Source organism: Hemicordylus capensis, chromosome 1 (assembly GCF_027244095.1).
Source record: "Hemicordylus capensis ecotype Gifberg chromosome 1, rHemCap1.1.pri, whole genome shotgun sequence".
In the NCBI taxonomy this organism is placed as follows: Eukaryota; Metazoa; Chordata; class Lepidosauria; order Squamata; family Cordylidae; genus Hemicordylus; species Hemicordylus capensis.
Window position 1 is genome coordinate 96,435,345 of NC_069657.1, and position 20,552 is coordinate 96,455,896.

A 20,552-nucleotide genomic window follows, 5' to 3' on the forward strand; every position below is an offset into this window, starting at 1 on the left:
ACCTGTCAGGAAAACTGACTTGTACCATATCTTTGGAAGTGGCAGCTCTGGCTCTCAGCTTAGAGGCTAAATAAGGTCACAAACCCAGCTATTGCTTCCTCATTTCTGTTTTTAATCGCTGAAGGCACATTGCATTTAGTTACATTGTGTGTGCTCAGACCAGGGAATTGAAATTAAAGACCAAAAGCTTATTTAGAAGTGCTGTGAAAATACATTTCTATTTAGTGTCCTAGATGTGCAAGAAGCATGGCAAATAATTACAAAATTACACATGGTTACAATTAAGGCCATTTGACTCCTAGGTTCAGCCCAATAAACACTGAGGTGGTGCGATATGGTGTGTGTGTGTTTGGTTTGGTTTTTATTTTGTTTTCCCCTTTTCTCACTTTTCAGAAATGTTGCAGGTGCGTTCATAGGCTGCAGTTCTACAAAAGACTTGCATATGGAATTTACTGCTGATTAAATGTGTTTAGGACTGCACCAAACAGTGTTAAGATTTGTTTCTTTTTAATTAGGACTAATCACAAGTAGTGTTTCCTAGGACTGGTGAGGCACATATGCTTTCTGCCCTTTGGTTAGATTGGTGATGAGGGGGTGGTGGGAGTGCATGACCCACGTGCATTGAGTTCCCTGTCTGAACAGACCAGTGGGCATGCAAAAAGCAGGGTTCCCAAATGCATGAACAAGTCAAGGGACCGGGTCTCACAATCCGTGAGACCCGGTTTCTTGCAGTGAGCGGGAAGAGCGGGCTCACGAGCGGAGAGGGAGCCCTGGGCGGTCGAATTGGCCGCCCACATGATTGCCAGCTCTGAAACGGAGCCGGCGGGGGCTGGGGGGAGCGGGGGTCATGCAGCCCCCGGAAGCCCCAGTATGCCCTGCGTGAGTGCGCAGGGAATACTGGGGAGACCCCCGGAGCCGGGAAGCGGCTTTTCGCCTCCCGCTCAGGGGGCTACTCACGAGCAGATAGCCCAGGTTTGCAGAGCACTCCACAAACCCGGGCTAAGGGGCGGGCTACTTGAGTGAGTTAGCCACTCAAGAACCACCAGGCTTGCTTGCGAGCCCGGTGGTTCTTACGATTAACAAAAACCGGGCTAGGCGCTCCTAGCCCAACTTTTATTAATCATGAGAATAGCCCCAAGGTGTGTACAGACTATAGGTTCCCAGTCAGGAATGGGGCTTGCTGCTGTGATCCTGAGTCTTCCCGCAATACATTCATTTTGCCCAGACTGAAGGAGTGAATAGGGCTTTTTGTCTCCTCTATAGTCTCTTCTGTATTCAGTTGGATTGAATATAATGCGCTAGTCCAACTGAATTAATCCCCATGTGTTTAACTAACTGAAATCAATGGGGCATAGGGACATAGGAAGCTGCCATAAGTCCATCAAGCACAGTATTAGCTACACGGACTGGCAGCAGCTTGTCCAAGGTTGTAAGCAGGAATCTCTCTCAGCCCTATCCTGGAGATGCCAGGGGAGGAACTTGGAACCTAAGTGCTCTTCCCAGAGGGATTCCATCCCCTTAGGGGAATATCTTACAGTGCTCAGACATCAGGTCTCCCATTCCTATGCAACCAGGGCTGACCCTGCTAAGATAAGGGGACAGGTCGTGCTTGCTACCACAAGACCAGATCTCCTTTCCTTTCTGATGAGAAAGGAAGGACCTGAAAATCTTAACTTTAACATTTAAATTAAAACTTTACGTTTTTTGTAATGGTCCTCCTCCAGCACCACCCACTTTGTCTCTGCTTCCAGCACCGCCCACACGGGCTGCGCCCACTACCTGCCCTGCCTAGTTCCCAACCAGGCCCAGGAGCTACTAAGGGTGTGCACGGAACCGACTGGCCCAGTTCGGTTCAAGTCCAGACTGGACTCGAACCAGACCAGCCAAGTTTGGTCTGGCTCCCATCGGACACCACCACCACCCCCGCCGGTCTAGTCTGGTCTGGGGGCATTGTGAAAAAAATATATTTTAAATTAAAATAAAGAAAAAATGCCAGTAGCCCCTTCAGGGGGCTTCCTGTAGGCGGTGGGGGGGTGGGGGTGGCCCAAATGGGCCGGAAAAAGTTCCTTTACCCAGCCACAGCGATGATTTCGGAGGGAGGGGGAACCTCGCGGATGCACACACACCCTGCGACCTACAAGAAGCCCCCCGAAAGGGCTACAGCTATTTTTTCTTCATTTTAATTTTTTTTTAAAAATGCTCACTTGTCCGGAGGTTCGGTTCTGGTCCAGACGGAACCGGTGGGGGGTTTCGGTTTGATCCAGAACCCCCGAACCTCTGGACCAAACCTCCGGACAAGTCCGCACATCCCTAGGAGCTACCAGTCGCCACTGCTGAATGAGCTACATTGGAATATGTTAGGTGAAAGGTAGGGATATGTGCATGCATATTTTTAGAAGATATTCTGAATATAATGATCATATTTGACCTGTTATTGTTCAACAGAATTTTAGCACTCAATAATCATATCAATAATTCAAAAATGACCTAATGCCCAAGAGAAGCAGAAAATCTTTCTCAGATTCAAACGTACTATGTATGGTAATTATTCAATAAAATGAATAATGTTTGAAGTTGAAATCCTACAAATTTAAAACTGTTATTTTACTTCCCTTTTGCAAGCACATTAATGAAAAATTATATGAAATGTATTTAACTTCTTGAACTTTTCTATAAGTAATCTACACAAATTGACTTTGCCTGCTCAACTACAAGCCTCACCTACTAATATGATATATTTGTCTGTATTTAGAAAATAATGATTTGCTGATCTTGTTGTATAATATAATAGGAAGCACAATGGATAAGTACCTAAACTTTCCTTGAAATGTAAGAGCAAATTGGAAATTTCTTTGTCAGCATACTTCAGTCCTGTTGGCTTAAACCGTAATTCTGTAAATCCTTGATAAACCCTTTTGCAAATGTCTGGTATCAAGTTAATATTAGCATTAGTAGAATCTCATCTTGAAAGATGTTCTGGTGATATGAAGCTTACTTGCAGCTTATGCAAATATATATAATTTTTTCTTTGCAGCAAATACTGTGTATAAAACCTAGACTAATATATAATAATGTGAAAGGTTTCAAAGGAAGTTTGATTTTATAGCCATATCCAGATTAGTAATGATTCACAACATTAACTGGTGTAACCCATCATAGCTCCATGGTGTTCAGTAGAGATATTCCTCTTTGCATTAACTGCAAAGCTGCTTTGGAGTGTTTACTTGGCATCTGCTAAAATGTAGTTAATGAAGAATGACAAATTGCAGTTGTTAATGGTAATTTCAGCAGAACTCCATTTGAAAGCTATCTTTTAACTCTGTTACTGATGACAGTTTTATCATGCTGCATGCATTTTGGAAATCTAATTTATTTTTTCTCCAATTTAAATGTAAATATTTAGGAATCATGTAAGTGGTCCTCCTCTGAGGAATATATGCAGCAGTTCAATTCTAATGAAATATTTAAAATGAAGCATCTACTGTGCATTCTAAGAAGCTGTATTTTTTTTTTTAAAGGAAATGTTTCAAGGCTTACACAAATATAAAATAGGTTGGTACTGAAATATTCTGTGCCAGAGAGAGTAGCCCTCTTCTAAGGGCCATGTTCTTACCTAAAGGCATTGCAATGAATGCCATCATGGCTCCTATAGGACCAGTATTCCCCCACCCCAATAGTCCTATGCTTGGAATTTGATCAGGCTTTGGCCATGTTTAGACATACTGGGAAACCGGAGGTCCCTTCACCTCCGGTTTCTGAAGCCGCACGTCCAAACTCGGCACCTGCAATTTCCCTTGCCAAATTCCAGTCAAAGTGGAGTATTGCCACCCTTAACTCCAGCTTAGCGGTGCTAGTGCTACTTTTGAATGCTGGCACCACAGTTTGGGTCTGACGGGTCTGGAGTTCCCGACTCCAGCATGATTGGCTGTGTGGGCTGTTCTTCTGTCAAGAAGGAAGCCTGCACAGCCAGCTCACCCACTTCTCTGTAGCCATGCTGACTGCAGAGAGGCCCCTCTCCCTAATGTCTGGATGCAGACGGGAGAGTGAGGAGAGGGGGGCATGGAACCGTGGGTCCATTGGGCCCACAGTTCCGTGTTACATATGAACCTGGCTTTTGAAAAACAGAGAAACTTCTGGTCACCAATAGTCAAGTATTTGAACAGTAACAAAGAAAAGAGAATATGTTTTTACTTTAGAATTATCCATTATTCATATGAAAAAGTATGCAGTCTTAATGAGTTAATCAAATTGTTTAAACCCATGCAATAATTGAGTAAGAATTATTTAATAATGGTAGGTAGGAGTCCTATTTAAAATCAATATTTATGAGGCAGTATCTTTTACTTGTGTACAGAAGAGCTGCAGGATGCCTCTCACTCTTTCATTCTCCTTCTCATATATATTTAAGCAAAGCTTTAAAATAAAAGTTGACTGTTTATTCCATATTGTTTGGGACACTCTTATCCAAAAAGAGAATAGCCTCAGGCACATAATCTACACACTGGGAATGAATGTGAGCATAAGCTATCTATACTGTGGCTGCAGTCACAAGCACCTAGGAATTGGGACTGTGGTGCTCTTCAAACTGCTGGAGCTGGATTCCAGTAGTTTTTTATATTTAACACAATGCTCTTTGTTTGTTTGATAATGCCCACACATGTTGCAGCAGAGCAAGAGGTGTTTCCTTTTGTGTGAGAGCGAAGCAGTGTCTAAAGTGACAACTGCCACTCGTGGTTTTGTAAGTACTTATTTTAAACAAATTCAGTGGTGTGTTTTTTTTTTAAAAAAAAATGTGCTGCCCCATCCCATTAATCAGGAGTATTTTTAATAGATTAGTCTAACTTATCCATTAGCTAAATGTTACAATCCTTTTTTTAAAAAAATTAAGTTTGTTAATTGTTTCTCCCCTAGGAGAAGCTGCATCCAAGAAATCTGATCCCAGAGCTTTGTCGGCAGTTCTATCATTTAGGATGGGTTACAGGGACTGGTGGAGGAATCAGCATGAAGCATGGGTGAGTGTGTCTTAGATTAATAAGTGAATAGTAAACATAATCAGTACAACATGAGATCTTGGACCCAACCTGCAATTAGGGGACTAGTTGACAGTTCAGGGCATGAGACAAGGTTTGGTTTGTAGGATCTTTCCAGACAGTCTTGCATAACGTTTCCTATATCAGGCGAACAAGATTCAGCACCCCTACCATGACTCAAGGATACAGCCATGCCTTCCTTCTCTGACTGGGAGAACTACCAGAGCAAGAAATGGACCCTAATGCTGCTGGATCCAGCACCTACAAAATCAAGGTATTTAGGGTAAGCAAAACAAAACAATTTAAGGTAGTGAAATCCAAAACTGAGTGCTAGGTGCTCCAAAAGGATCTCTCCACACTGGGGGAGTGGGCAACAAAATGCAGAGGCAGTTCATTATTGGCAAGTGTAAAGCAATGTGTATTGGGGCGGGAAAAAACCCCACCACATATACGCTGATGGGATCTGAGCTGTGGATGACTGACCGGGTCACCTACAAAGATCTTGAGGTCATAGTGGACAGTTCGTTGAAAGTGTCGACACAATGTGCGGCAGCTGTGGAAAAGGCCATTTCCATGCTTGGAATCATTAGGCCCCTTCCTGAAATAAAAATGCTAATATCATAATGCCCTTATACAAATCTGTGGTGTGGCTACATTTGGAACTTTGTACAGTTCTGGTCACCACATCTCAGAAAGGACATAATAGAACTGGAGAAGGTGCAGAAGAGGGCAACCGAAATGATCAGGGACCTAAAGCACCCTCCTTACGAGGTAAGGCTACAACACTTGGGACTTTTTAGTTTAGAAAAAAGATGACTGAGGGGAGACATGATAGAGTTCTATAAAATAATGCATGATGTGGGGAGAGAGAGAAATTTTTATTTCTCTCTCATAACACTAGAACCAGGGGTCATCCCATGAAAATGATTGCTAAGAAATTTATGAGCAACAAAAGGAAGTACTTTTTCACACAGCACATAATTAACCTATGGAATTCTCTGTCACAAGATGTAGTGACAGCCACCAGCCTGGATAGCTTTAAGAAGGGCTTAGATAAATTCATGCAGGACAAATCTATCACTGGCTACTAGTCGGAGGGCTATAGGCTACCTCCAGCCTCAGAGGCAAGATGCTTCTAAATACTAGTAGAGAGGGCATGCCCTCAGCTCTTGTCCATGGGCTTCTCAGAGGCATCTAGTGGGCCACTGTGTGAAACCGGATGCTGGACTAGATGGGCCTTGGACCTGATCCATCAGGGCTGTTCTTATGTTCAGGCAAGGACTCTTCAACTGCAGAGTCCTCCCCAGGAAAGAGGTGGGGGCAAAGCACTCTACCTGAGTAGTGGATCTATAAACCAGCTGTCAGCTCCAAGCATCTGCTGGAGCAACATCTGCTGGAGCATCCAATGCCCCACATCCCACACTTGGAGCTATCCAAAGTCCTGATTCCTCTACTAACTATGCTTCCCTTGGTGCTTGTAGGTGCTTGTATCCCTCTCAGAATTCCCACCAGAATCTGAATCCCTGCCTTGGCCTGTATTCCTGCCTTTAGTAGGGGCCATTCACCCCTGCCTGGAACAAGATATTAAGCTGGCTTGATATTTTTGCAAGAGGAGGTGTCTTAAGAAGAATAGGCTTCGTAATAGTGCTGAAAAGTTTTGTGGATCCCACATGAGGAAGCTGTTATTGTTGTCTCTCTTAAGCAAGCACTCCTCAATAGCTCTCTACAAAATATAATCTCCATGAGCTGATAAAAGAACATACAGTGAAAAATTTAGTGCTAGAACATTGCTTTAAATAGAGCTTCTAAACAAAGCGGTACTTGAAATATTTCTCCATTTATAACTTAATAGCTCTGAATTTGCATTAGTGGATGCATAGCTCCTCTTAGTGGTGACAAAAGGAAAATCAGACCGTTGGTTCAAATGAAGAACTTTTTCATGCAGGATATGCTTGTCTGAGTGAAGGCATGTATTATATTCAAACTGGACAGCTAGCCTCTAGCCAGACGGTCACATTAGGGGCCATGTAGTTAAAGTGTGTGTACCAAGCAATTTAAAAAAAAAAGATTTGATTCAAGATTGAGGCTTGCCACTTCCTTCCTCCACCGTGCCTGAGTTGGATCCTAAGCTGCATTGGAGCAGCACTCAGCCAATGGAAGCTCCTTCTGTGAACTGACAGAATTGTGCTCATGCAAGAGGTTCTGCTTGGGAGTCAACCCCTTTTGTTCTCATTGCTGAATTACATCGAGGCTGTTCCCACGACCAGGAGAAACCAGGCTAAGGGAGCCTAGCCTGGTTTTTCCTGGCCGGGTGCTGCAACGGGAGCCTTACAGCGCCCAGCAGCAAACTCCCTAAGTGCCTCTCCCCTTAAACGAGATTAGTGGAACGCACGCTCCACTAACCCTGTTTTTATGATCATGAGTCTCTGCAGCGCAGTTCCGCACTACGGTGACTCATGAGGAGACTCCCAACTGGGAGGCTGCAAAAAGCCTCCTGGCATGGGGGTCTACCCAGAATGCCCTGTGCACTCACGCAGGGCATGCTGGGACTTCTGGGGGCTGGGCAGCCCCTGATCCTCGCCACCCCTACCAGCTTTGTGACAGAGCTGGTAATCGTGTGGGCTGCCTAGGGCTAGCCGCCTGATCGTCTGCGGGAAGAGCGGGCCAAGCCAACTGTGCTCGCAGAACCCTTGTAGGCTCTCCACACTGCTTGTGTGGAGAGCCTCATTTCGTATTGAAGGGATGAGTTAAGGTGTGGCAAATTACTGTATTACCTGAATCCAAGACTAGGGGTTTATTTTTAAGTTCTTTGATGTTAGAAATCGGAGGGCGGGGGGATTCTTAAATTCAGAGTTTTCTTCAGTTTGGATAAATAGGGTATCCTTTTAATCACTCTGAGAAATGTGCAAATTTGCACTAAATTATTCAGCATTATGTTTGGAATCTGGATCCCTCACTATTTTTTTTAAAGCATGGGAACTTACTTTCACCAGATGGATTAAACTTTGCTTGGATATTCAGGAGCCTTCCTATTTTTGGTTTCTATGGAGAGACTCTTTTCCTAGCCCTTGGCTGTCATATGTCAACAACAAAATATTGCAAATGGGTCTGTCTCCTTCTGAAATTTTACTCATGGGTAATGAGAAGGCGAAGGGTATACTTATACAACGCCTTCATGACATTGAGCACCAGAATCTTGTTTCTAGGGGAAATAGGACCTGCTCTCCTCTATTTTTTGGTATCATGCCCCCTTCGGGGAATAGAGGTGCTAAATATTTAGCTTCCCTACACTTTTTAAAGTTTAGGATAGCTTTCACTAGGGCCCGTATGAATGTGCTGCCTTCAGCCCTTTTGGAAAAAAGATTTAATAAGGGCTTGTCGGATTTTGGCCTATGCCCTTGTGGTGCAGGCCTCCCTGAAACAGTTTCTCATGTGCTGTTATATTGCTCCCTTTATTCCGATACTGGGAAAGAACTCATATTCCCTCTGTTAGAGCAATTCCCAGGAAGAGCTGACTCCTTTTATTTGAATTTCTGTCTTGAGGATCAAGATAATGAGGTTACTAAGGTGGTGGCAAAATTCTTCTTTGTCACTAAGATCTTGTTTAAGATCTAATTCTTAGGAGCTATTGTTTTGTCATTGTTGTGTATTGTATTGCTGTTGGCATATTTTGCTTTTAATCTTGTTTTAATCTTTGTATGATCTCTGTATGGCCTATGGCTGTAATACATTGATTGATTGATTGATTGATTACTACCTCTGTAAAAGTCTTCTTCCTAGTTGTACTCACATTGTCTTTGCTTTTCCCCAAATTTCCTCCCAAACATTCCTCCCACTCCTTGTTAAAATCAGAGTGTATCCAACTCTGACTGTTTTTAAAAAGACCCTTAAGATGCATCTGTTTTCTCAGGCTTTTAATTAATTTTAATAAGTTTTATATCATAATTGTGTTAATCATTTTATCCTGTGTTAATATTTGTTGTAGTTTTATTTATGTACACCATCTAGGGATATACATGTTAGGAGGCAGGGGCGTAACTAGGTTGGAGTGGGCCCTGAGACAAGATTCTTAAATGCCCCCCCCCCCCCCGCCGTCATCGCTTACCTCTCCTTCCTCTGGCTGGATGTCTCTGCTAACTATCCCAACTAGTTGCAAGGTACAGCGAACACAAAAGCAGAACCAACTAATACAACAGATTTGTGATGGTGTATTGATACCAATTGCTGTTTGAATCACAATTATCTCCCCCGCTCCATTAACAAGCCTTAAATGGTGTTTGCGCGTGGGTACAATTTCACACGTGCCCATCCTGGTTATTGGATTCTCTCCTTCCCTCCCGCGGCCGCTGCTGTGCAGGATTTAGAACGGGTATAGAAAGAATTCTGCCTGAAGAAAGAATGCACAATCTTTGTAGTCGTGTGTGTCTTCCATTGTGTGTGTCTGTTGGCACCGCAAGCCTACACACATTTCCTTGCTAGTGAAGTCCCATTGATGTTAGCGGAATTTCCTTAAAAGGGAGGGGGCTTAGAACCCCCGCATTTCCATTTAAGAGGGTTAGGATTAGGGGGGCAGGCTGAGCCATAATAAATGCATCTGAACATGTGCAGTATGCTAAGCTTCCTTCTGCACCCCTGAGATCTCTGGGCCGTGGAAGGAGCGTGTTTCCTAGAGGCTTGAGCAAGTGGACACCTCGTTGACAGTGCAGTTTTGTGCAGTTACATGGGAGTAAGGCCCTGCTTCTGAGTAAGCACGCCTAAGGACTGCGCTGCTAAAGAAATGAATCAGAGCTCCACCATGAAAGCATTTCCTTAAAGGGAACCATCTGGTTGATTCTCCCCACAGCTTGACTGCCCAGTGGTCCCTCGGAGGCTCGGACTAAGCGAAACTCGTTCTTTGAAGTAGGAGGGTTTTTGCGAGAACACACAGCTGCGCGTTTAGGAGCGGTGCCAATAATGCCAGGCTTGCCTGGGATTTGTTTTAAGCCGTTTTGCAGCTGCCTGGAGACGTGTTTACTAGAAAGTAAATCCGATGGAATCAAATGGGACTTTTTCCTAAGGATTGTGGAGTGGATTGCCGCCCACTGAAGTCAGCGGAAATACCTTGCATGACGAGAGGACGGCGACACACACACGCATTTTGATTCTCATGGGGACGGATCCCTTAGCAGCGCGATCCATAGGATGCACTTAATGGCAAACTATCCTATGGCGAGTTGAGAGGGACGCGTTATGTCAGTAGTTCTAAAGCAGGGGTTAAGTGCAAGGAGGAACTCAGCCTGTTTAAACAGGAGGAACAACTGCCGCTTTTGTCCATCTTTCCTTAAAGTAGTAAAGCCAGTTTGGGGTGTAATTTGTCTAAAAGCTAATCGCTGGCATTCAACAGGATTTAGCAAAGCTGTGAAAACCCTAAAAGAGAGGAAACATGACACGCCACCGGTACAGAATGAGCACGCCATCCTAAAACCCCGTCGCGGGAAGAATAGGAAGGTGGAGAGTGGGTGGGGAAACCTCGGGAGATCAAATAGCTGTTTACTTGCATACTCAAAACTTGCATACTGCTCTGCACAAACAAAAATAGATAAGCTGTTCCAAAAGAAAGAAGTATTATTCTGCTTAGTTTTCTGGGCAATACAAGTAAACGCTATAGCAAACAGTGAAACCATGCAAAACCTGCCGTGAGCTTTCCAGGGCTGCCTCCTTGGTGGCGGAAGATCGGGTAGGTGCTGGGTGGGGGAGAGCCTCTGAGGGGCCCCCCAAGGCGGGGGACCCCGAGACAACAGCCTCCCCCTGTCTTATTGTAGTTACGCCCCTGTTAGGAGGTATAAACATATGAAAGATAGATGATACTATCTGCAGTTTTAAAAATAGGTTTTGGTGACACTTTGCTTTTTTAAAAAAATTTGTATGTATATGTAGTATGTCTTGGAAATGTCAATTTAAAAAAAATCATGTTCTTTGACGTTACCTCTTCATGCTGTCCACATGTGTTCTGATAATGGAATTCCAATAAATGTGAACTCCGTCTAAAAATCATGAATAAGAATCCTTTAAAAAAAATTGAATATTCCTAACATGTATTGTGTGTTTTTCATTTTTGTCTACAAATATTAATCACCATCTCTTTCTCACTAGAAAAAATGCTATCTTTTGTCTTGAAATAGCAGGAAAGCTGTGTGGATAATCAGTCTGTCTGATTATCCACTAGGTGTCTCTGTTCTGCATGGTTCCAAATACTCCAAAGTTCAATATAATCCATATAATTAGAAACACACTACTCTTCTTTGCGCGTTTAGTATGCATTCTCCATTTTCCACTATTTTTACAAACAGATTTGTGAAATACCTTTACCCCTCAGACATTTATTTAGAATTTGAGTTCCTTGGTTGCAGCAAGCTTTGCTTCTACTTGAATTTGCTTAGAATTGCAGCCTCTGTTGGCTAACCTGGCAGTGAAGCATTTCTTCAGGAGAATATATATTCATAATAGTGTAAATTAAAATGATTGCCATGTTTGAAAATGTATGCAATGTAATCACAGATAGAGAATTTGATAAGCAGAGCATTAAAGGCAACTGCAAGTAAAAACATCTAAACTGTATGAATGCTGGATGTTCTAGCACTAGTTAAGCCTGCAGCAACAGGTAAAGTGCTGATGCCAAGATGCAGATCATGTAAGTGTGGGAGTAATTGCTCTACTCTTTTTTTGTTTGTCTGTAAAATGTGTCATGTGTTTCAAACTGCACTATGTCTCCAAATAAAATTTTAATTTTTCCCCTAGCAGTGAGATATACATTGCTCCCTCTGGTGTCCAAAAAGAAAGAATTCAGGTAAGCACTACAACTAGCATGGTAGATCTCTAACATCCATGAAAGGAAAACTGCAGTCTTATCCTATCCATGTTTACTTAAAGAAAGGCCACTGTCTTCATGGGACTTTTTCCAGTGGTTTAGCAGGGAAATGCTTGACTTAACAAGCAGAAGGTTGCCGGTTCATATCCCCGCTGCACCTATATCAGGCAGCAACAATATAGGAAGATTCTGAAAGGCATCATCTCATACTGCGCGGGAGGAGGCAATGGTAAACCCCTCCTGTATTCTACCAAAGAAAACCACAGAGCTCTGTGGGCGCCAGGAGTCAAAATCAACTTGACCACACACTTTACCTTTATAGGATTGCAATCATAGGCTTATTTAAAGCCATCTCTATTATTCAGAAATAATAGAGTGCCCTGCCATGCCCTGTGTGTCCCCAGCTGCCCAGCAATGCCCCTCAAAGTTTTTAAAATTGCATTTCCCCCCACAAAAATTCACATTTCTCTCTTTTTACAAAAAAGGAACCACAAAATGGCTCCTGTCCCCAAAATGGTGGGCGGAAACTACCTAGGAGGTCATTTCTGTCCATCCCCTACTCGTGGATATGCAAGTCTTAACCCTTCAAATGCAAAATCTTTTCATGTATACCAAGGGTGGTATATTGAGGGTGGCAATTACCCGATTGCGGATATGTGAAGCCATGGATGCCAGGCCCGCAATTAATTATATATCCCGCTCTTCCTCCAAGGAGCCCAGAGCAGTGTACTACATACTTAAATTTCTCCTCACAACAACCCTGTGAAGTAGGTTAGGCTGAGAGAGAAGTGACTGGCCCAGAGTCACCCAGCAAGTATCATGGCTGAATGGGGATTTGAACTCGAGTCTCCCTGGTTCTAGTCCAGCGCTCTAACCATCCTTTGTAATCTGTTGGGCCCCACCTCGAAAGCCCTCCTCCTCCTAATTTTCTTCTCCAGAGAGGAGCTTTCACAATCTCTTCAAAAAACAACCCACACAAAAAACCCACCTGTGTGCCTGATTATTAAATAAGTTTTGAGTCAGTTACCACTTATTGGATAACAGTTTGTGCCAGCATGAGGTATCTTCCCCACTCCCTCCTCCCGCTTGGAGATCCTTGTGGCAATGAAAAGCCATTGCTGAGGGCCAGCAATGGCATTGGATGGGATGTGAGCAAATGCAGAGGGAGGGGGGATACCTAAAATCCCAAAGAGAACAGCTAATGGAGGAAATGCTCTCCTGGCTGGCATCCGCTCCTCAGCTTCCACCACAGTTTTCAGAAAACAAGTAAAGACATGGCTCTTCATACAGGCTTTTAAAGCCATTTTTTGGAAGGGCAGTATAGAAATCGAATGAATGAATGAATGTTGCCATTAGGTTAAGGTCTCAACTAAGTGCTTAATTGTGGGAGCTGTTTATGGTTTTTTAAACTAATTTCTTATGAATGACTGTATTTTGTTTTATTGTGTTTTAGCATTGTTGTATTGGACATGTTTGTTATTTCTATTTCTGCTGGCCAATGGCTGTAATAAAATTGATGATGAATGAATGAATGGAATTAGTTATTTTAGAACTGGTCTACTGCTGCTGCTCCTCTGTGTTTTATGTATTATTGTTTTATAGAGGTTTTAAGAATTTTAAATAGATTATTTTTATATTTATATGAATAGCTCTACTTTTGTATTTAAATACTTTTGAATTTTAATTGTGTATTTTAACTATACAGTATTGTAAACCGCTTTGAGATAATTTTAATGAAAAGCGGTATATAAATTGAATAAATAAAAATAAATGTACAGTTTCCAGATCATCCCTCTTCCCACCATATTCTTTTGTTGGTTGATAGAGCAATAAATATAAATATTTATAATTAGAATACTGGTTGAATCAGTTGTAGATATCAGGTAGTTATTAGACGGATTATAGGAGTAAAAGTCACCTGGATGGATCTGTGAATGACACCGTACTAACTTGCTAACTGTGCCTGGCCCCAGTATCAAGCCTTCAGTGCTTACCATAAGGACATCAACTATTACGTTATATGATGAAAGGTGAAGATGTTTATCTTACTGGTAAACTGAAAGCAGCTTTTCATAAGAGTCATTAATCATTTTTAAGATATATTTGCATTAAACTCAGTTACTTTTTAAATCCAATTAAAAGAAATAAATGTATTGATGAAATTACCCCCCCCAAAAAAAATCCTATTCACATTCCATGATTTCTACCACTGTTCAGCTGCTGACATCCAGACTAAATTACTCATGAGCCATTGAAGTTAATGGGACAAATTTGTCCCATAACTTCAGTGAAACGACTCATGAGCAATTTAGTCGGGATGTCAGCCAGGAAGCCTGTCCCTTCTTAAATTCTTAGTTTTTGAAGTTCCATATTGCACCTTTTCTTTTAAATTTAAGGTGACTTTATTTTCTTAAAACGTACACACATTTTTAAAAAGCAGAAAATTGCTCTGACAATAGAAGAAAAGGAGAGTGGCAACTTACAAGTGCCAGCGAATCAGGCTATACACAGCAGTTTCTGCAGCAAAGTCACAGGACCAGTTTCCTCTGAATTTGATTGCGGATAGCAAATTGTACATTTGAACACCAGTATACAATGTGATGTGCACTGCCACAATGGCTTGGCTGTTCAAACAATGCACATCTGTACTCGCCTTCAGATCTGATTAAACTGAATGTGTTTCATCAATATATCTTCTCCAGTGTTTCTTTTTAACTTGAAATACTTGAAATATTTGAGTATAAACATATCCCAAAGGCAAAACTCTACCAATCGTTCAAACCTCCATAGTTACATTCATTACAAATTACAGGTGAAACTCGAAAAATTAGAATATCGTGCAAAAGTTCATTAATTTCAGTAATGCAAATTAAAAGGTGAAACTGATATATGAAATAGACGCATTACATGCAAAGTGAGATAAGTCAAGCCTTAATTTGTTATAATTGTGATGATCATGGCGTACAGCTCATGAGAACCCCAAATCCACAATCCCAGAAAATTAGAATATTGTGAAAAGGTTCAACAGTCTAGGCTCCAGGTGTCCCACTCCAATCGGCTAATCAATCCATAACACCTGCAAAGGGTTCCTGAGCCTTTAAATGGTCTCTCAGTCTGGTTCATTAGGAATCACAATCATGGGAAAGACTGCTGACTTGACAGTTGTGCAGAAAACCATCATTGACACCCTCCATACGGAGGGAAAGCCTCAAAAGGTAATTGCAAAAGAAGTTGGATGTTCCCAAAGTGCTGTATCAAAGCACATCAATAGAAAGTTATGTGGAAGGGAAAAGTGTGGAAGAAAAAGGTGCACAAGCAGCAGGGATGACCGCAGCCTGGAGAGGATTGTCAGGAAAAGGCCGTTCAAAAGTGTTGGGGACTTTCACAAGGAGTGGACTGAGGCTGGAGTTAGTGCATCAAGAGCCACCACACACAGACGGATCCTGGACATGGGCTTCAAATGTCGTATTCCTCTTGTCAAGCCGCTCCTGAACAACAAACAACGTCAGAAGCGTCTTACCTGGGCTCAAGAAAAAAAGAACTGGTCTGTTGCTCAGTGGTCCAAAGTCCTCTTTTCTGATGAGAGCAACTTTTGCATCTCATTTGGAAACCAAGGACCCAGAGTCTGGAGGAAGAATGGAGAGGCACACAATGCAAGATGCTTGAAGTCCAGTGTGAAGTTTCCACAGTCTGTGTTGATTTGGCGAGCCATGTCATCTGCTGGTGTTGGTCCACTGTGCTTCATTAAGTCCAGGGTCAACGCAGCCATCTATCAGGAGATTTTGGAGCACTTCATGCTTCCTTCCGCAGACGAGCTGTATGGGGATGCTGACTTCATTTTCCAGCAGGACTTGGCACCTGCCCACACTGCCAAAAGTACCAAAACCTGGTTCAATGACCATGGGATTACTGTGCTTGATTGGCCAGCAAACTCGCCTGACCTGAACCCCATAGAGAATCTATGGGGCATTGCCAAGAGAAGGATGAGAGGCATGAGACCAAACAATGCAGAAGAGCTGAAGGCCGCTATTGAAGCATCCTGGTCTTCCATAACACCTCAGCAGTGCCACAGGCTGATAGCATCCATGCCACGCCGCATTGAGGCAGTAATTGCTGCAAAAGGGGCCCAAACCAAGTACTGAATACATATGCATGCTTATACTTTTCAGAGGTCCGATATTGTTCTATTTACAATCCTTGTTTTATTGGTTTCATGTACTATTCTAATTTTCTGGGATTGTGGATTTGGGGTTCTCATGAGCTGTACGCCATGATCATCACAATTATAACAAATTAAGGCTTGACTTACCTCGCTTTGCATGTAATGCGTCTATCTCATATATCAGTTTCACCTTTTAATTTGCATTACTGAAATTAATGAACTTTTGCACGATATTCTAATTTTTCGAGTTTCACCTGTAAACTCACTTTGGAGGGAGGGCTTTATGTGTGTGCTTTTAACAGATCCAGTTTTTTCATTTTAGTCTGAAGATATGTTTGTGTGTGACATAGAAGAAAGGGACATCAGTGAGCCCCCAGCACACAAGAAATTAAAGAAGAGTCAATGCACACCTCTCTTCATGAATGCTTACACCATGAGAGGTATGCAGCGAGTGGTGTTGATGAAAATCAGTATTTGGTATCGGTGCAAAAGCTTTCCTTTGTTAAAATGCACATTTCTTCATTGGAACTGCAACATGTTGGGAGGAAAGGCAGCTATGCTATATAGCAACAGCTAAAAATTTCATTAGTATCATTGTTTGACAAATAGAAAGATTATATTCTTACTGGAATCCTATGTTTTGTAAGTTACTAAAATTTGAAATAAACGAACAGCTGGCCTCTCTTTATTACTCCCAGGTCTTTGGTTAAGCTACTGATACCATTTGTGGACATCAAGCAGCTGAGGAAGGAGGTATCAGTAGCAAAATGTTGAAAATCAATTCACTTGGACTGGCAAGTCAGTTGGACTTCACACTGCTGTGTTTCAGAAGGTTAGGGCATTGCAGCCAAGGGGGCAAAAAGACAAAAAGTGATCTGGGTAATGCCCTCACACAGTACCTGTAGACAGAAGGGCCTGATGGGAATAAGACCAGGGAGCTCAAGGCTGAATTTCTCAGTTTGATTCAGAAATAGACCTGCCTGCAGGTCTCTAATGCTAGTTATTGCTACATAATCCTGTTGTGAAGTTTTTGGGTTTCAGCTACCTGCCCTTTCTCCCAGAGGTCTCAGAAAGGACAGGATAGGGGTTTATTTCACAGAGATCTCCTGGACATGGGCTAGGGAGAGTTTCCTCTCCACAGCACACAAGAGATTGTGTGCTGCTCCACACCATTGTCTCTCCTCCTCGACCTTGCCTTGACTCTGCCTTTTAACCCCTGCCTGCCTCCCAGTTCCAGCTCCATTTTTCTTGATCGCCCCCATCTCCATGTTCGCCCTCATCTGCATTATGTTGCTACAGTGATTGGCAGAGTGTAGCTGTGATCCTGCGGAGATTTTGTCAAAGTTTCCGGCTTTGCCCCACATCATCATTGTTGGGTCACTTGGCTTTGTGTCTGTTGGTTCTGTCAAACACAGTAGCTGGCATTGTTCTTAAAGGGGCAGATTCAGAATCCCTGACACCTGTAAATATGTCAGTGGCATCTTTAACAAGAGAAGAAATGTCCATTTAAAACGTACTTTGGAAGTGTTGCAGGTTAGTGTTTAGAATTGGCAGGGGAACGGTTGCATATAAAAGTCATATTCCTGCAGGAATATAAAATATGTATATCTTAGTGGGGGTTTTCATTTTAATTACTTACCTCTCATATTAAAGAGATGTCCATTTTTATTCCTTCCTTTCATGTTCTCCCAACATGAATATACGTTGTGAGAATTAAAAAATGGTGAATATTAGGGATGTGCACGAACTGGTCCAAAGGCCATGTTAGAGGCCTCTGAACCGGTTCAGAATTGGGGCGGGGCGGTGTCTAGCTTTAACGGTGGGGGGTAGTACTTATCCCTCCCGCCGCCTTTCCCCCTCCGGCGCTCCACTCTGGAGCAAAGTTTTAGGGGCAGCAGCATTCCTCCCTGGCCCTGTCATTGCCCAGAAAAAGGGGAAGTTGCCGCCACACATGCACCCATTGTGGTGCGTGCGCACTCATTGAGATGTGCATGCGCCTGTTGCTGCTGTGCGCATGCACCGCACACCTCACGTGTTGTGTGCGCACACAACGTGTGACGTGTGCGGCATGCATGGTGACGGCGAAGGGCGCGCACGCGCCACAACGGGCACATATGTAGCGGCAACTTCCCCTTTTTCCAAGCAACGACGGGGCCAGGGGTGGCAGGGAGGAACGCTGCCACCCCTAAAACTTTGCTCCGGAGGGGGAAAAGCAGCGGGAGGGGTAAGTACTACCCCCCCGCCCTTAAAGCTAGACACTCCCCAGTGCCGGAACGTGCTTCCATGGTTCCGTGCACACCCCTAGTGAATATTCTGTCTCCCACCCATTCTGCTTGCTAAGTGCTGGTGGCAGCAAGCCCAGTAGATAAATTAATAAATTGATAAATAAATAAATTTATAATAGATAAATAAATTGGAGGTAAATTAGTAGAAGGCTAATTGTAACGGAGTCACCTTAAGTGGCGCAGTGGAAAAATGTTTGGCTAACAAGCAGAAAGTTGCTGGTTCGAATCCTCGCTGGTACATAGGAACATAGGAAGCTGCCATATACTGAGTCAGACCATTGGTCTATCTAGCTCAGTATTGTCTTCACAGACTGACAGCAGCTTCTCCACGATTGCAGACAGAAATCTCTCTCAGCCCTATCTTGGAGAAGCCAGGGAGGGAACTTGGAACCTTCTACTCTTCCCAGAGCAGTTCCATCCCCTGAGGGGAATATCTTTCAGTGCTCACACTTCTAGTCTCCCTTTCATATGCAACGAGGGTGGACCCTGCTTAGCTACGGGGACAAGTCATGCTTGCTACCACCAGACCAGCTCTCCTCTCCTAGTATGTTTCCCAGACTATGGGAAACACTTATATTGGGCAGCAGCAATATAGGAAGATGCTGAAAGGCATCATCTCGTACTGCGCGGTAGATGGCAATTGTCGTCGTCCCCCGCCCGGTATTCTACCAAAAGAAAACCACAGGGCTCTGTGGGTGCCAGGAATTGAAATCGACTTGACAGCACACTTTACCTTTTACTTTAATTCTAATCGGCATTAATTAGGCAGTCCTGATTTTCTGCAGAATGTGCTAACTCAACCTAACAAAAAGTGAGTAGTGATCAGTACCACTGACTACTCCCATTTAGATATATACACACGTCTTAGTTTTCTTCCTAACATCCAATGGCAGTTTTGTTGGAGTACATGGAATATTATCTTGAGCTCTTCTTTTCTCAATATTTTGAAGACCATCTTTGCGCAAAAGATGGAGGGGAGTAACAGCAGGATAGAGGGCATGCCCTCAACTCCTGCCTGTGGCTTCCCGTGGAATCTGTTGGGCCACTGTGCGAAACAGGATGCTGGACTAGATGGGCCTTGGGCCTGATCCAGCAGGGCTGTTCTTATGTCCTTAAAAGGGTTGGATTTTTTAAAGTTCTGTTCAACTCCCTTGGATAAAGTAATGTGTTTGGGGGTTTTTTAAGCATGTAGCGACATGTACACATAGCTTCATTGGCTGGTAATACATAAAGAGCAAATACTGGCCAACTCCATGACTAAAGCTTCATGCATGTATCAAGCAATGCACATTTGCAGCAGTAGCATCCCACTTCTGAAGTGTGGGGGCTTGCTTGCTAGGAGAATTTAGTCAAGATGTTAACTACTGAGCAGTGAGCCAGCAAAACTCCAATCTACACATTTTCTCTGAGGGTTACAAACTGCAGTCTCCCATGCCTTCTGTTCAGAACCATTTCCCCTGTAAGTTGTACTGTCCACATTGGCAAGAATATTTCAGAAAAGACAGCAAGTTATCCTTCAAGGACATATGAAACAAGAAAGAGTTTACACTGCATGGCAATGTTTGAATCATGTTTTCACCTTCCTTGCCTTCCTAGGAGCAGGAGCAGTGATCCATACGCACTCCAAAGCTGCTGTTATGGCCACACTTCTCTACCCAGGAACTGAATTTATAATTACTCATCAGGAGATGATAAAAGGAATCAAGAAATGCACCACAGGTGGATATTTCAGGTAATTTTCCATTGACAAGAGTTTCCATGCTTGTGCTGCATTCTCCTACACACACACTCTTATTTCAAAAGGTTTGATCTATTCATATGTATTTTAGCAGGGTTGGATCTATTCATGTATATTTTAGTGGGGTATATACACCAAAATCTGAAATTATTTTTCTTCTTTTCCTGGTCATCTATCTGACAAAATTCTAAATAAAATGTTGCTTTTATTTTACTAAAATATTACTGGCTAACAGCCAGACTGAGTTACTCAATAGTACTACTCGAGAATTTCTCTAAGGGACTACTTAAGTTCAGCAGGACTGCTCAGGAGTAATTTAGTCTGGATGTCAGCCACCATGCCCCTGTTTTTTCTCCTAGTTGCTGTAGAAATTAAAGGTACTTAAAAGTGATTTTTCAGAAGGCACAAGACAAACATCCTTCTCTGTCTTCTATAAACCTACAGTACTAAATGCAGCAGTACTTTGCTGCAGCAACAGGGCTGTGTGAAG

At 43.0% G+C, this 20,552-nt stretch overlaps 1 protein-coding gene across 2 annotated transcripts in view; it reads left to right on the forward strand.

The window, feature by feature from the left end:
* APIP (APAF1 interacting protein) overlaps positions 1–20,552 on the forward strand; it is a 53,853-nt gene that overhangs the window by 13,184 nt on the left and 20,117 nt on the right. For both annotated transcript variants that reach the window (XM_053258594.1, XM_053258603.1), the window contains exons 2-5: positions 4,912–5,012; positions 11,808–11,856; positions 16,362–16,479; positions 19,921–20,056. In XM_053258594.1, coding sequence (XP_053114569.1) covers positions 4,912–5,012; positions 11,808–11,856; positions 16,362–16,479; positions 19,921–20,056 — 404 coding nt within the window. The remainder of the gene's footprint in view (positions 1–4,911; positions 5,013–11,807; positions 11,857–16,361; positions 16,480–19,920; positions 20,057–20,552) is intronic.